This window comes from Rana temporaria, chromosome 4 (assembly GCF_905171775.1).
Source record: "Rana temporaria chromosome 4, aRanTem1.1, whole genome shotgun sequence".
NCBI lineage: Eukaryota > Metazoa > Chordata > Amphibia > Anura > Ranidae > Rana > Rana temporaria.
In genome coordinates this window covers 14,701,566-14,716,165 of record NC_053492.1, presented here as the reverse complement: position 1 = coordinate 14,716,165, position 14,600 = coordinate 14,701,566, and the positions used below count along the sequence as shown (strand labels likewise).

Below are 14,600 nucleotides of genomic sequence, written 5' to 3'. Positions count from 1 at the left end.
ACCTCGTCCTTACGGATGACCAAGCAGGGAGCCTTGCAAGACAAGGCCACCAGAACAGACAGACACCCGTCTGATCGAGGTAATTGCTACCAGAAATAAAATCACCTTTTGTGACAATAAAACAAAAAACCTCCCGAATGTCCTCAAAGGGAGCATCCCGAAGCACTGAAAGGACTAAATTCAAGTCCCATGGGGGTAATGGAGGGCGCACCGGAGGGGCCACCTGCCAGACCCCCTGACCCAACGCACGCACCCAGGAGTGCTATGCCAAGGGTCGCTGCAAGTAAAAAACAGCCAGAGCAGAAATCTGGCTCCTAACCGTACGTAAGGCGAGAGCCTGAACCACTCCCTGCTGCAAAGACAGCAGAATCCTGTACACAACGCATGTACGAGAGTGCCAGTTCATCTCCCCACACACAGAGAAGTAGGCCTTCCATGTATGAGGAAAAAACCTACGTGAGGTAGACCTCCGTGCAGGCAGCACGGTAGAGACCACCGAGCCCAATAGGCCTCGGTCCTTAAGCCCCTGGCTCTCAACAGCCACGCCGCTAAGGCCGGTGGCTGTGAAACAGGGTGGAAGATTGGACCCTGTAACAGAAAATCAATTCCCAGGGGAAGACGCTAGGGGGCGTCTGCCAGCAGACGCACCTGGTCCGCGTACCAGAAGCGACGCGGCCAATCTGGGGCAATCAGGACCGATAGAATCCCTACAGCTTCTACTCTGCGCAGCAGGCGAGGAAGAAGCTTCCGAGGAGGGAAGGTGTAACGTAGGCGACAGCGACCCCAAGGAGCCACCAACGCGCCTGACGCGTCCGCCCACGGGTCCTTAAACCTGGCCACGAACCGTGGCACCTACCGATATAGAGACGGAACGCTAGAAGGTCCACGTCCGGAGTGCCCCACTTTCGGCACAGACCCCGAAACACCTGCGGGTGGAGAGACCACTCTCCTTGGCCCAGTGCAGTGCGACTTAGGTAGTCGGCTAGCCAATTCCGTATTCCCGGAATGTACCCGGCCGATAGAGCCGGAACGGACCCTTCGGCCCACCGAAAGGATGCGCGCGACCCCCGTCGCTGCAACAGAACTCCGTGTGCCTCCCTGATGATCAACCTACGCCACGGACGTGGTGTTATCGGACAGGGTCCTGACCGGTCGGCCCTGTAGATCCAGGGACCACCTGGTAAGGCAAAGCTTGATTGCTCGGAGCTCCAGAACGTTGATCAGTAGGCAGGACTCCACCTGAGTCCAGTGCCCCTGGGCTGACTGGGTGCCCCAAGCGCCCCTCCCCAACCGGAGAGGCTGGCATCCGTCGTGACCACTGTCCAGTGGCCTGCAGAAAAATGACTTTCCGGCCCGAAGCACCGGAAACGCCAGCCACCATACCAGGGGAGACATGATCAGATGACTCAACTGAATCTGGTAATCCAGAGATGACGGAAGCTAGTCCCATCGTGACAGCAGTTCCCTCCGTAGTACCCTGGCGTGGAATTGGGCATACGGAACCGCCTCGAAAGAGGCTACCAACTGACCCAGAACCTTCCTGCAGAATCGCAGAGATGACCGCTTCTGGGTCGGCAACTGCTGCACAGCAGATAGCAGAGTCTGAAGTTTTTCCGCTAGGAGAAAAACACTCCCGCCCCGGAGGAATCCAGGACCAGTCTCAGGTATCCCTGAGACGGAATCAACCCTGATTTCAGGACAATCCAGAAACCAGCCGAACACTCGGAGAGCCTGACACGTGATAGACACGGCTCCACCAATGCAGAGCTCGAAGAAGCTCGTAGGAGAATGTCGTCCAGACATCCCATGATAACAAACCCCCGCTGTCACAGCCGGGCCAGTATCGGTACGAGCACCTTGGCGAAAACCCGCCGAATGGGAAGGACACCATTGAAAATGGTCCCCCCCGACCGCAAAGCACAGAATCTCTGGTGGTTTGAGGATATGCAGGTACACGTTCATGACATCCAAGGATGCCAGAAAAACCTGACAAAAACAAAACGAGGGACTTGAGGCCCAGGATCGACCGGGCCCCATCCTCCATGGGGACACAAACAGAATGGAGTAAAACCCCGAGACCGTTCCAACGAGGGAACTGGCACAATCACTCCCCTGACCAGAAGATCCTGGACAGCCCCTGACGGAGTCAACCGGCGAACCGGAGGAGGCCAGAAGCCGGAGGGAAAAAACCTGTTTGGCAGACAAGAGAGAAACTCAATCTTGTACCCCAAGGAAAACACTTCGCAATGCGAAGCCAGTCTCCCACCCGAGACACGGGCGGGAGCAGACCTTCAGGCGGAAGCAGGTATGTCCGCAGACTTGTTAGGCATGCGGTATCCGGTGCGCTGCTACCCCGCAGCGGGGATTCAAGCACCATGTAGACCTACCCCCACCGCACAGGGCGAGCGAAAAAAACGCTCGGAGGTAGGCAAGGAGGGTCCTTGCACAGGGCGAGGTCCCTAGCCCTTCCCAAACCGTGGGAACAGCATGCGCTTACCACCTGTGGCATCCTCAATGATGCCAGTCAGGGAAGACCCAAAAGGACCGTTCACCCTTAACGGTGATCACCAAGGCCACCTTAGAGGTCCTTCTTCCAGCTCCTGCAGCAGGAGCTTCGCCCTTTTAGTCGGGGCCTGCCAGGGCCCCGGCCAGAGCCGGCCTCACCGCCGAACCCACCACCGTGAATAGGGAGCGGGCCACGGCCTCCACTCTCCTATCAGCGGGATCCTGAAATGCAGGAGCCCCTTCCACAGGCAATGTGGTGGCCTTGCGCAGTCTGGACACAGGGGGGTCCACTGGCGGAGGAGAGACCTACTTTTTTTTTTTTTTTTTTAAAGCCCCCCTCAAGAGGGTAACGGGTTGCAAAGTTTTTTTTTGACAAACTTTTTGCGGTGCATCCCATTCCTTGTATAACATATAGTCCAAATAAGGAACACAAGGAAACACTTCAGCGATGCGTGGTAGTCTGCTGGTACTGACACGGAGGTGTCTCCGCCACATCCTCAATTTTTAGAGCCTCACGCACCGCAGAAACAAGAGCTCCAACAAATTCTTGCCAGCAACTGACTGCAGCAGAGTCATCCTCACTATCCATAAGGGTTAAAACCCGCAGCCTCTGACATAACAGAACCAGAAAAAAACAGCGATTCTGTGTCATCCCCAGAAGCAGGCTTCAGGGAGGGGGCGCTTTTTTACCCCCCATCCGGGCACTAGCTGCTTCAAACCTGGCAAGAAACCCAGGACAGCCAACATAACAGATGTGGCAGGGGGAGGGGCGTTAAGGGTTAACTCAGGCATAGCTTGAGTTCCATAGTGTCAGCGCTGAGTCACCCACCCTGCAAGGCAGGACAAAAAAAAACCCACTGGTCACCTCCTTGCTGCTATTGCAGAGCATGGGGGCCCCCGGTATTCACCACCCCACCCAGCTGCAGAGGGAGCTGAAAAACCTCAGGTGTGCTCTGATGTGCTGACTGTGATGTGTATTCACCTCATGGAAGATTCACAGCACTAAAACTGTAACAGCACTAAAACTGACCAGAGGCTGTGCCGAGTCATCTCAGGGAAGAATCACATCGTTACCAAGGAGATTTCCAAGACGGCCGCTGTCTGAGGTAAAAATTACCTCATAGAACACAGCAGCACTGACTGCTTTGTTATCTCAGAAAAGAATCACAGCGTTACCAAGGAGATTTCCAAGACGGCCGCTGTCTGAGGTAAAAATTACCTCATAGAACACAGCAGCACTGACTGCTTTGTCTGTTACCTCAGAAAAGAATCACAGCGTTACCAAGGAGATTTCCAAGACGGCCGCTGTCTGAGGTAAAAATTACCTCATAGAACACAGCAGCACTGACTGCTTTGTCTGTTACCTCAGAAAAGAATCACAGCGTTACCAAGGATATTTCCAAGACGGCCGCTGTCTGAGGTAAAATTACCTCATAGAACACAGCAGCACACAGCAGCACCCCCCAGAGTAACAACACAGTCCCCCTAACAACACACGGGCCCCGGTGGTAACAAAGAAAACCCAGGAGGCCCCCCTTCACAGCCACTACCCAGTCAGGGGAAGGAGGGAGAGGAAGGGGAGAGAGGAAAGCAGGGCGGACCCTCAGTCGACCTCCCCAGGGAAACCACCAGCCAGACCACTTACCTGAGTAAGGGGCCACTACTTACCTGTCCTGCGACTACCCGGCTGGAGGTATCCCAGACAGAACCAACGTCCGTAAACGGCATGGCTGTCGGCCAGACACACTGTGACAAGGCCATAGAGACCGGTCATATGTGTGCCCTAGAACCAAAGTTCCCCGGCCGCCCCTGGAGCAATGGGGCCTGTCGTGGACGTCCCAAAGCTGAGCTGAGGGCCGGCACACGCTCGAAGGCCGAACATGGGGGGACTACAAGAGTCGAGGACCCAGCCTGTCACCCAGTCGGCTGTTGATAGAAGAATCGCAGGATTCAAAAATGCAGGAACAAAATAATAAAAAAAAAAGCGAGAAAAATCGCCAGAAAAAAACTCCAGAGTCCAGGAACTCCAGAGAGAGCCTTGACCTCCTGTCGTTAGGCAGAAAACAAACTGAGGCTGCTAAAGCAGGGTGTGGGTTATGCCTGGGGGAGCCACGCCCCCTGGGAGGAGCAGCATGAAGGAAAGTTTTTAACACCTTAAGTGCTGTAGAATTCTGCCTAAATCTCCTGGTAGGAAGAAGCATAACCCTAAGGTCAATGAAGGCTGTGTCCGTCTATGAACGAAAGAGAAATAAAACTTTTAATATCCCCTAAAGGGGTTAAAAACACTTACAAGATGGTGGATGAAGCAGGCATGTAGCAGGTAAGTGTGTCCAGAAGATGTTCCAGTCTGATGATAAAGCTTCCAGGGAAGTCCACAGGATAACAGCCAATTTGTGCTGTTAGTGTTTAGGGAACACAATGGTGATGGAGCCTGGGGATGATGTCATAGGAAGCGAGACAAAAACCAGTATGGAACACAAACAGGAAGAGGGCAGGAAGTGTGTCAAAGAGGCGGGACGCGTTTCGGAACAGCTCATTGGTTCCTCGCTTCCTCTGACATCATCCCCAGGCTCCATCACCATTGTGTTCCCTAAACACTCACAGCACAAATTGGCTGTTATCCTGTGGACTTCCCTGGAAGCTTTATCATCAGACTGGGACTGCCCTGCCACTGGAACATCTTCTAGACACCCTTACCTGCTACATGCCTGCTTCATCCACCATCTTGTAAGTGTTTTTAACCCATTAGGGGATATTAAAAGTTTTATATTTCTGCACTTAGAGGCGCCTTGTTTGTTTTTCTGGCACAGATAGACTGTAGTGATGAGCACTGATATGCACTAATAGGTGGCACCGATGGGCAATGATAGGCAGCACGGATAGACCGTACTGATGGGCACTGAAAGGCAGCACTTCCCTGCGAGGAGGTATACTTTTTTTACCCCCACCTTCGATTTTTTGCGATAGGGCACTGCATTACTAACTGACAATTGCGCAGTCGTGTGACGTTGAACCCGATATATATATATCACACACAGTATATATATTTTTTATCCCATTTTTTTAATACTAGTAATGGCAGCAAACTGCGACTTATAGCAGCACTGCAATATTACAGCGGACAATCGGACACAAACTGACACTCTTTTGGGGACCAGTGACACAAATACAGTAATCACTGCTAAAAATATGCACTACCACTGTACTAATGACACCGACTGCAAAGGGTTTAACCGGCTCACGCAGATATACTGCGGCAGAATGGCTCTCCTGGGCGAAATCCCATACATATACAGCTTCACCCAAGAAAGCCACCAGAGGGCGCACGCTGCACAGCGGGGAACCCGATACACGCGGCCGGCGGGCGCGATCGCCTGCATGAGCGGCACTACGAGGGTTTGTGTGTAAACACACAAATCCCTGTGCTGTCAGAGGAGAGAAGACAGATTGTGTGTTTGTACAAATTAGAAACCACGATCTGTCATCTCTCCTAGTTAGTCCCGTCTCCCCCACAGTTAGAACACACAATAGGGAACACATTTAACCCCTTGATCGCCCCCTAGTGTTAACCCCTTTCCCTGTCACTGACATTTACATAGTAATCAGTGTATATTTATAGCATTGATCGCTCTGTAGATGTCAATAGTCCCAAAAATGTGTCAAAAGTGTCCGACCCGTCCACCGCAAAAAAAAAAAAACACAACAACAACTTGGTTATACATTACTAATAAAAAAATATAAATCTTTACCATAGTTTGTAGACGCTATAACTTTTGCACAAACCAATCAATATACGCTTATTGCGATTTTTTTACCAAAAATATGTAAAAGAATACGTATCAGCCTAAACTGAGGACATTTTTTTTTTAAATTGGGATATTCATTATAGCAAAAAGTAAAAAAATATTGTGTATTTTTTTCTAAATTGTCATTCTTTTTTTGTTTATAGCGCAAAAAAAGAAAAACCGCAAGGGTGATCAAATACCACCAAAAGAAAGCTCTATTTGTGGGAAAAAAAGGACATCAATTTTATTTGGGTACAACGCACGACCGTGCAATTGTCAGTTAAAGCGACGCAATACCGTATCGCAAAAAATGGCCCGGTCAATGAGCAGCCAAATCTTCTGGGGCTGAAGTGGTTAAACATCTAGGGGCGATCAAAGGGTGCCTAACCAGTGTTTTGCCAGTGGACATCCAGTGCTCGGCACCCGCAGTTCGGCTTCTGGTGTGAAGAATCACAGCAGAAGTGGCCCACAGGCGGTGCGCATGCGCCCCCTGCAAGCAGAATTTGCAAGCATCAATCATCAGCAATGAATGGATGGGAACACTCACCTGAGACTCCCCAGATCCCTCATCATCGAAGAAGTAGCGGATAATTGTGCCGTCTGCTTGTCCGGACAGTATTCCCTTCCCTGAAACACTGCGTACCAAGAACAGAGGCCACAGAGAGAAGACAAAGTTACAGCACTGATATTTTATACACACAACCTCAAGTATTTTCACACTCTTATCAATGGAATTTTATATGATCAGCCATAGGTTGGAGAACACAGCCCACCCCCAGGAGGAATCCACTCACTTGGAGGTCAGGGAGACGACGTAGGACTCTGTGTTGTATATGGTGCTAGACTTGTTGGTTTTGGTGTTTGCCATTCGCACCTGGAGAGCAGAGAAAAAACATCTCTAAAATACCATATTCTGATATACTGCATAAAGCTAAACATGGCCACCTAGGCCCCCCTATCAAGGCTGACTACCACTGATCTACAAATTATTAGGGCTGTGAGTAAAATATAGGGGTCTGATAATGTTGATATAGATATATAAATATAGACGTTCACTTTAAGGATTGATAATGCACTCTTGTTTGCATTTTCACAGATGTTCACAGCTTCTTCGTTTTGTCCTTGGAAATCAGACAGGATGCTGATAAGGCCTGTTGGAAATAGACTTTCTACTAAACCAGTTTGAACTGGCCAGAGACTCCTGGAAAAGGTTTTTCTGCCAGTCACGTGATGTTACCACCCATTTAACTGTTCCCTTGCTATATGGAAGAAATGGACTTTGAATGGACTAAACTATACGATCACACCTTTATCACGCTTAGAATACACTTGATACACACCCATATCTTATGAATATTCATACGTATAAAATGTATACCCCGTACTTGTAAGCTCAGAAACACTTTCACTTTTACTCGCTTATATGCCAAGATCTGTGTTGTCTTTCTCCATTGCAATGTTTTATAATTAAAGCACCTACTTATGTGGATCTACTGTCTCACCATCTGATGGTCTAATTAAGACCCCCAAATTTGATTTAACAGCTGTTATGGATTCCATCTTTCGTGTTCGATTAATCGTTCTTTTTTTTTCTTAATCGATTAATCGACTAATTTCGATTAATTATAACGCACATACAGATCCAACTACTTTTAGCTGATATCCTTGCATTGCAACTCTGCATTAGTCAGTGGTAAATGTGGTATACACTATATATATATATATATATATATATATATATATATATATATATATATATATATATATATATATATATACACACATACACACACACACACACACACACACACACACACACACACACATCTGCCCCCATACTGGAAGAATATACACATCTGCCCCCATACTGCAAGAAAATACACATCTGCCCCCATACTGCAAGAAAATACACATCTGCCCCCATACTGCAAGAATATACACATCTGCCCCCATACTGTTACTGTAACCACACACAGGACGGTTGTCCTCTCTTACCGGAATATACATCAAGCAGGCAGACCCGTCCGCAGAGTACACAAGCAGGCGGGCGGGTGATGACGACGTCAGCGCGCCGCTACTCGGCTGCAGCCGGGTGGACCAAGATGGCCGCGGCTCCGGAGGTAGGCCGAAGCCGCAGCCTTTCCTATGGGCGAGACCGCGGAGCTCACTCTGCGGATCGTCCGCGATCAAAATTATTTTAATCGATCAAAGAAATTAACGATTAATCGAGCAATTAATCGTTAATTTCCGCAGCCCTACAAATTATATATACACACACTATGGGCCAGATACAGGTAGGGAGCGCGTAACTCTGTGTGGGCGTAGCGTATCCTATTTACGATACGCCTCCGCAACTTTGACAGGCAAGTGCATTATTCACAAAGCACTTGCTCCGTAAGTTGCGGCGGCGTAGCGTAAATTGGCCCGGCGTAAGCTCGCCTAATTCAAATCTGTAAGATGTGGGCGTGTTTTATGCAAAAATTATGCTTTTTACGAACGGCGCATGCGCCGTCCGTGAAAGTATCCCAGTGCGCATGCTCCAAATTAACACGCAAAAAGCCAATGCTTTCGACGTGAACGTAAATTACGCCAGCCCTATTCGCGAACGACTTACGCAAACGATGGAAAATTCGACGCTGGCCCGACAGTCCAAACTTAACATATAGCAGGGGTAACTTTACGCTGGAAAAAGCCTTACGTAAATGGCGTATCTGTACTGCGACGGCCGGGCGTACGTTCGTGAATAGGTGTATCGAGCTGATTTACATATTCTAGGCGTAAATCAGCGTAGACGCCCCTAGTGGCCAGCGTAAATATGCAGTTAAGATACGACGGCGTAGGAGACTTACGCTGGTCGTATCTTAGACAAATTCTGGCGTATCTGATTCTTTGAATCAGGCGCCAAGATACGACAACTCACACTCAGAGATACGACGGCATATCTGGAGATACGCAGTCGTATCTCCTACCTGAATCTGGCCCTAAATTGTAATTTATATATATATATATATATATATATATATATATATATATATATACACACACACACACACACACACACACACACACACACACACACACACACACACACACACACACACACACACACACACACACACACACACACACATATATATATATATATATACACACATATATACATACATATATACACAGTGCATCCGGAAAATATTCACAACGCTTCACTTTCTTCACATTTTGTTATGTTACAGCCTTTTTCCAAAATGGATTAAATTTATTATTTTTCTCAAAATTCTACAAACAATACCCCATAATGACAACGTGAAAGAAATTTGTTTGAAATCTTTGCAAATTTATATATATAAAAAAAAAAAAAAATAATAATAATAATAATAATAATAATAATAATAATGGCCCAGATTCAGTAAGCAATTGTGCCTGCGTAACCATAGTTACGCAGCGCAATTGCTGACTTGCTCCGGCGTAACGAGTTCTCCTGATTCAGAGAACTCGTTACGCCAACTGCAGCCTAAAATCTGCGTGGCATAAGGCTCTTATGCCTTCATATTTTAGGCTGCATTCTTGCGATGACCGCTAGGGGGCGTTCCCATTGTGGTCAGCGTATAGTATGCAAATTGCATACTTACGCCGATTCACAATGTTGCGCGCCCCCTGCGTACGCAAGTTACGTCGTTTCCGTACGGTGTGTTTAGCGTAAGGCTGCCCCTTCTAATAGCAGGGGCAGCCAATGCTAAACTATACCCGGCGTTCCCGCGTCGCGACGTTTGAATTTTACGTCGTTTGCGTAAGTGAATCGTGAATGGCGCTGGACGCCATTCACGTTCACTTTGAAGCAAATGACGTCCTTGCGACGTCATTTGCCGCAATGCACGTCAGGAAAGTTTCCCGACGAAGCATGCGCTCTACGCTCGGCGCGCCTAATTTAAATGATTCCTGCCCCCGGCGGGATCATTTACGTTGCGCGCGCTTACGCCGGGCAATTTTGCCGGCGCGCCCTCGCAATTTACGGAGCTACTGCTCCGTGAATCGAGGGCAGCGCAAAATATTTGCGGGGGCGCAGGGCAAAAATCGTTGCCCTGCGCCTCCGCAAATAGAGCGCAATTCTTTCTGAATCCGGGCCATAATAATAATATCACATGTATACAAGTATTCACAGCCTTTGCTCAATACTTTGGCCCCAATTACAGCTTCAAGTCTTTCTGAGTATGATGCGTCAAGCTCGGCACACCTATTTTTGGCCAGTTTCTCACATTCTTCTTTACAGGACCTCTCAAGCTCCATCAGGTTTGATGGGGACATTTTCTGATCTCTCCAGAGATGTATAAATTGGGTTCAAGTCTTGGCTCTGGCTGGGCCACTCAAGGACATTCACAGAGTTGTCCCATAGCCACTCCTTTGTTATCTTGGATGTGTGCTTATGGTCGTTGTCCTGTTGGAAGATGAACCTTCACCCCAGTCTGAGGTCCAGAGCGCTCTGGAGCAGGTTTTCGACAAGGATGACTCTGTACATTGCTGCATTCCTCTTCCCTCGATCATGATCAAGCCTCCCAGTTCCTTCCACTGAAAACACGATGCTGCCACCACCATGCTTCACTGTAGGGATGGTATTGGCCAAGTGATGAGCGGTGCCTGGTTTCCTCTAGACATGATGCTTGCCATTCAGGCCAAAGAGTTCAATCTTTGTTTCACGAGACCAGAAATTTTTGTTTCTCATGGTCTGAGGCCCCGTACACACGTCAGAGGAACTCGACGTGCTTGGCACGTCGAGTTCCTCGTCGAGTTTTGGGATGAAGCCGCCGAGGAGCTCGGCGGGACGCCTTCTCCTATAGAACAACGAGGACAACGAGAAAATAGAGAACATGTTCTCTATTTTCTCGTCGAGTTCCTCGGCGGCTCCATCGAGCCAAAACTGTACAGACGACAGAGTTTCTCGGCAGAATCCGGGTTTTGACCGAGTTTCTCGGTGAATTCTGCCGAGAAACTCTGTCGTGTGTACGAGGCCTGAGAGTCCTTTAGGTGCGTTTTGGCGAACTTCAGGCTGGCTGTCATGTGCCTTTTACTGAGGAGTGGCTTCTGTCTGGCCACTCTACCATATAGGCCTGATTGGTGGAGTGCTGCAGAGATGGTTGTTCTTCTGGAAGGTTCTCCTCTCTCCACAGAGAAACACTGGAGCTCTGTCAGAGTGACCATCAGGTTCTTGGTCTCCTCCCTCAGTAAAGCCCTTCTCCTCCGATCACTCAGTTTGGCTCTAGGAAGAGTCCTGGTGGCTCCAAACTTCCATTTATGGATGATGGAGGCAACTGTGCTCAGTTTGGGACCTTCAATGCCACAGAGATTTTTCTGTACCCTTCCCCAGATCTGTGCCTCCATACAATCCTGTATCGGAGGTCTACAGACAATTCCTTGGACTTCATGGCTTGGTTTGTGCTCTGACATGCACTGTTAACTGTGGAACCTTATATAGACAGATGTGTGCCTTTCCCAATCATGTCCAATCAACTGAATATACAACAGGTGGACTCCAATCAAGTTGTAGAAACATTTCAAGGATGATCAGTGGAACCAGGATGCACCTGAGCTAAATTTTGAGTGTCATGGCAAAGGCTGCGATACTTACTGTATTTATTGGCGTATAACACGCACTTTTTCACCCTGTAAATTGGGTGCAAATAGTGTGTGCGTGTTATACGCCAATACTACAATTTGGGCTGCCTCGGAGGGAACGGGGAGGGCCGTAAGATTACATACAGTGAGAATCTCCTGTTTACTCAGAGTCAGCGGCCACTGTAGAAGGAAGTCCTGAGTCCTGGGCTGTCATTGGACCAGTGTTCTGTCTATCATAGAAGCTGGTCCAATCCCCTCCGAGGCAGCAGTAATCTGAGGCGAGGCTGCAGATGGGCATTGATCAGGCTGCATTGATGGCAATGGTGAGGCTGCAATTTTTTTATGTCACATGATATTTGTGCAACTGTTTGTTAAACTAAAATTTTCAGGACAAAAATATAATAAAAACAAATGTATAGTGCAGAAACACACAATATAATACCCATTTTTGGTTAAAATATAAAAAAATGAGGTTGCAGCGAGTAAATAGATACCAAACATTCCAAGTCTTAAAATTGCGTGCGCCTGTGATAGCGCCAAAAACGACGGTACCCAAAAATCTCCATTGGTGACGCTTTAAAAGCCTTTACAGCTCAGATTTAAAGCGGAGTTCTACCCAAAAGTGGAACTTCTGCTCATTCGTTTCCTCCCCCCTCCGGTGCCGCAATTGGCACTATTCTTTGACAGGTATCCTTTCCCACTTCCCGGGAGTCCGCGCCGCGGCCCAAGACGTCACTGCGGGGCTCCCTCCTTCTCCCCCTGTCGCCGGGCCAGTAGGAGAGAGGAGCTGGGCCTCGCGCATGCGCAGTAGTATTAAGCCGCAACTCCGCTTTACGTTAATGTCCAGACCAAGACAATTTTGCTTTACCTTGAATACTTGCATTGTATATCCTATTTTTGTCATTTATATTTCATGGATACTTTTGTGATTACGCCTCCCCTTGTGTCTTCAAACTATATATGATACTCTCACAGCCAGGGCTGCTGTTAGAAATCACGGGCCCCCCGTACAGCCTACCTGGCAGGCCCCCCCCCAATATAGCAAGACAATATTTTCACAAAAAATACACTAAAATCATTGGCCCGGATTCAGGTAGATTTGCCCCTTAGTTACGGAGGCGCAGGGCAGCGTTTTTGCCCTGCGCCCCCGCAAATTTCCTGCGCTACCCGCGATTGACGGAGCAGTAGGGGGCGGGAATCATTTAAATTAGGCGCGCTCCCACGCCGAGCGTAGAGCGCATGCTCCGTCGGGAAACTTTCCCGACGTGCATTGCGGCAAATGACGTCGCAAGGACGTCATTTGCTTCAAAGTGAACGTGAATGGCGTCCAGCGCCATTCACGAATCACTTACGCAAATTACGTAAAATTCGAACGTCGCGACGCGGGAACGACGGGTATACTTTAGCATTGGCTGCCCCTGCTATAAGAAGGGGCAGCCTTACGCTAAACACGCCGTACGGAAACGACGTAAATTGCGTACGCAGGGCTCGCGCAACATTGTGAATCGGTGTTAGTATGCAATTTGCATACTATACACTGAGCACAATGGGAGCGCCCCCTAGCGGTCATCGCTAGAATGCAGCCTAAGATATGCGTGGCATAAGAGCCTTATGCCACGCAGATTTTAGGCTGCAGTCGGCGTTACGATGTTCCTGAATCAGGAGCATTCGTAACGCCGGGGCAAGTAAGCAATTGCGCTGTGTAACCTATGGTTACACAGGCGCAATTGCTTCTTGAATCTGGGCCATTATTAGTGGACACAAACATAACCTGTGTGAATTAGCATTTTTTTTTACATAAAAAAAAAAATAATTATATTCACAGTGACAAAGGGCCACACATGGGGGGGGGGGGGGGGGGGGGAATCAGAAGCAGGCAGAACAGGGAGGGGAATCAGTGGGCTAGATTCTGATAGATCAGCGGATCTTTAGATCCGCGTAATCTATCTTATTTACGATCCGCCAGCGCAATTTTTTGAGGCAAGTGCTGTACTCAGAAAGCACTTACCTCGAAACTTGCGCCGGCGGATCGTAACTCCCCCGGCGGAATTCAAATTCTGCGGCTAGGGGGAGTGTATTATTTAAATCAGGCGTGTCCCCACGCCGATCGTACTGCACCTGCGCCGGCCGCGATTTTTTCCAGTGCGCATGCTCCAAATGACGTCGCTAGAACGTCATTGGTTTCGGCGTGAACGTAAATTACGTCCATCCGTATTCGCGACCGACTTACGCAAACGACGTAAAAATTCAAAACTCGGCGCGGGAACGACGGCCATACTTAACATTGGATACGCCGCATATAGCAGGGGTAACTATACGCTGGAAAAAGCCGAACGCAAACGACGTAAAAAAAAAAAAAAGCGACAAGCGGGCGTTCGTTTCTGAATCGGCGGAAATCGGAATTTGCATATTTGTCGCGTAAAAAACCGAAGCGTCACCTAGCGGCCGGCGGGAGATTGCAGCCTAAGATCCGACGCTGTAAGTCACTTACACCTGTCGGATCTAAGGGAGATCTATGTGTAAATGATTCTTATGAATCAGTCGCATAGATCAGACCGTCGGATCTCAGAGATACGACGGCGGATCAGGAGATACGCCGTCGTATCTCTTTCTGAATCTCCCCCACTGTCTGTAAGCAATTACAGGAATGCATCTCTCCCTGCAGCAGCTGAAAGCCGGCAGGAGGGGTAGAAACTGGCTTTC

The 14,600-nt window shown here is 48.7% G+C and overlaps 1 protein-coding gene across 1 annotated transcript in view; it reads right to left on the bottom strand.

Annotated features, from left to right (window-relative positions):
- Positions 1–14,600, bottom strand: part of IFT172 (intraflagellar transport 172) — a 105,507-nt gene that overhangs the window by 71,969 nt on the left and 18,938 nt on the right. Inside the window, exons 6-7 of the mRNA XM_040347993.1 lie at positions 7,085–7,164; positions 6,838–6,925 (exon numbers count right to left, since the gene is read on the bottom strand). Of these exons, the coding sequence (XP_040203927.1) occupies positions 6,838–6,925; positions 7,085–7,164 (168 nt within the window). The remainder of the gene's footprint in view (positions 1–6,837; positions 6,926–7,084; positions 7,165–14,600) is intronic.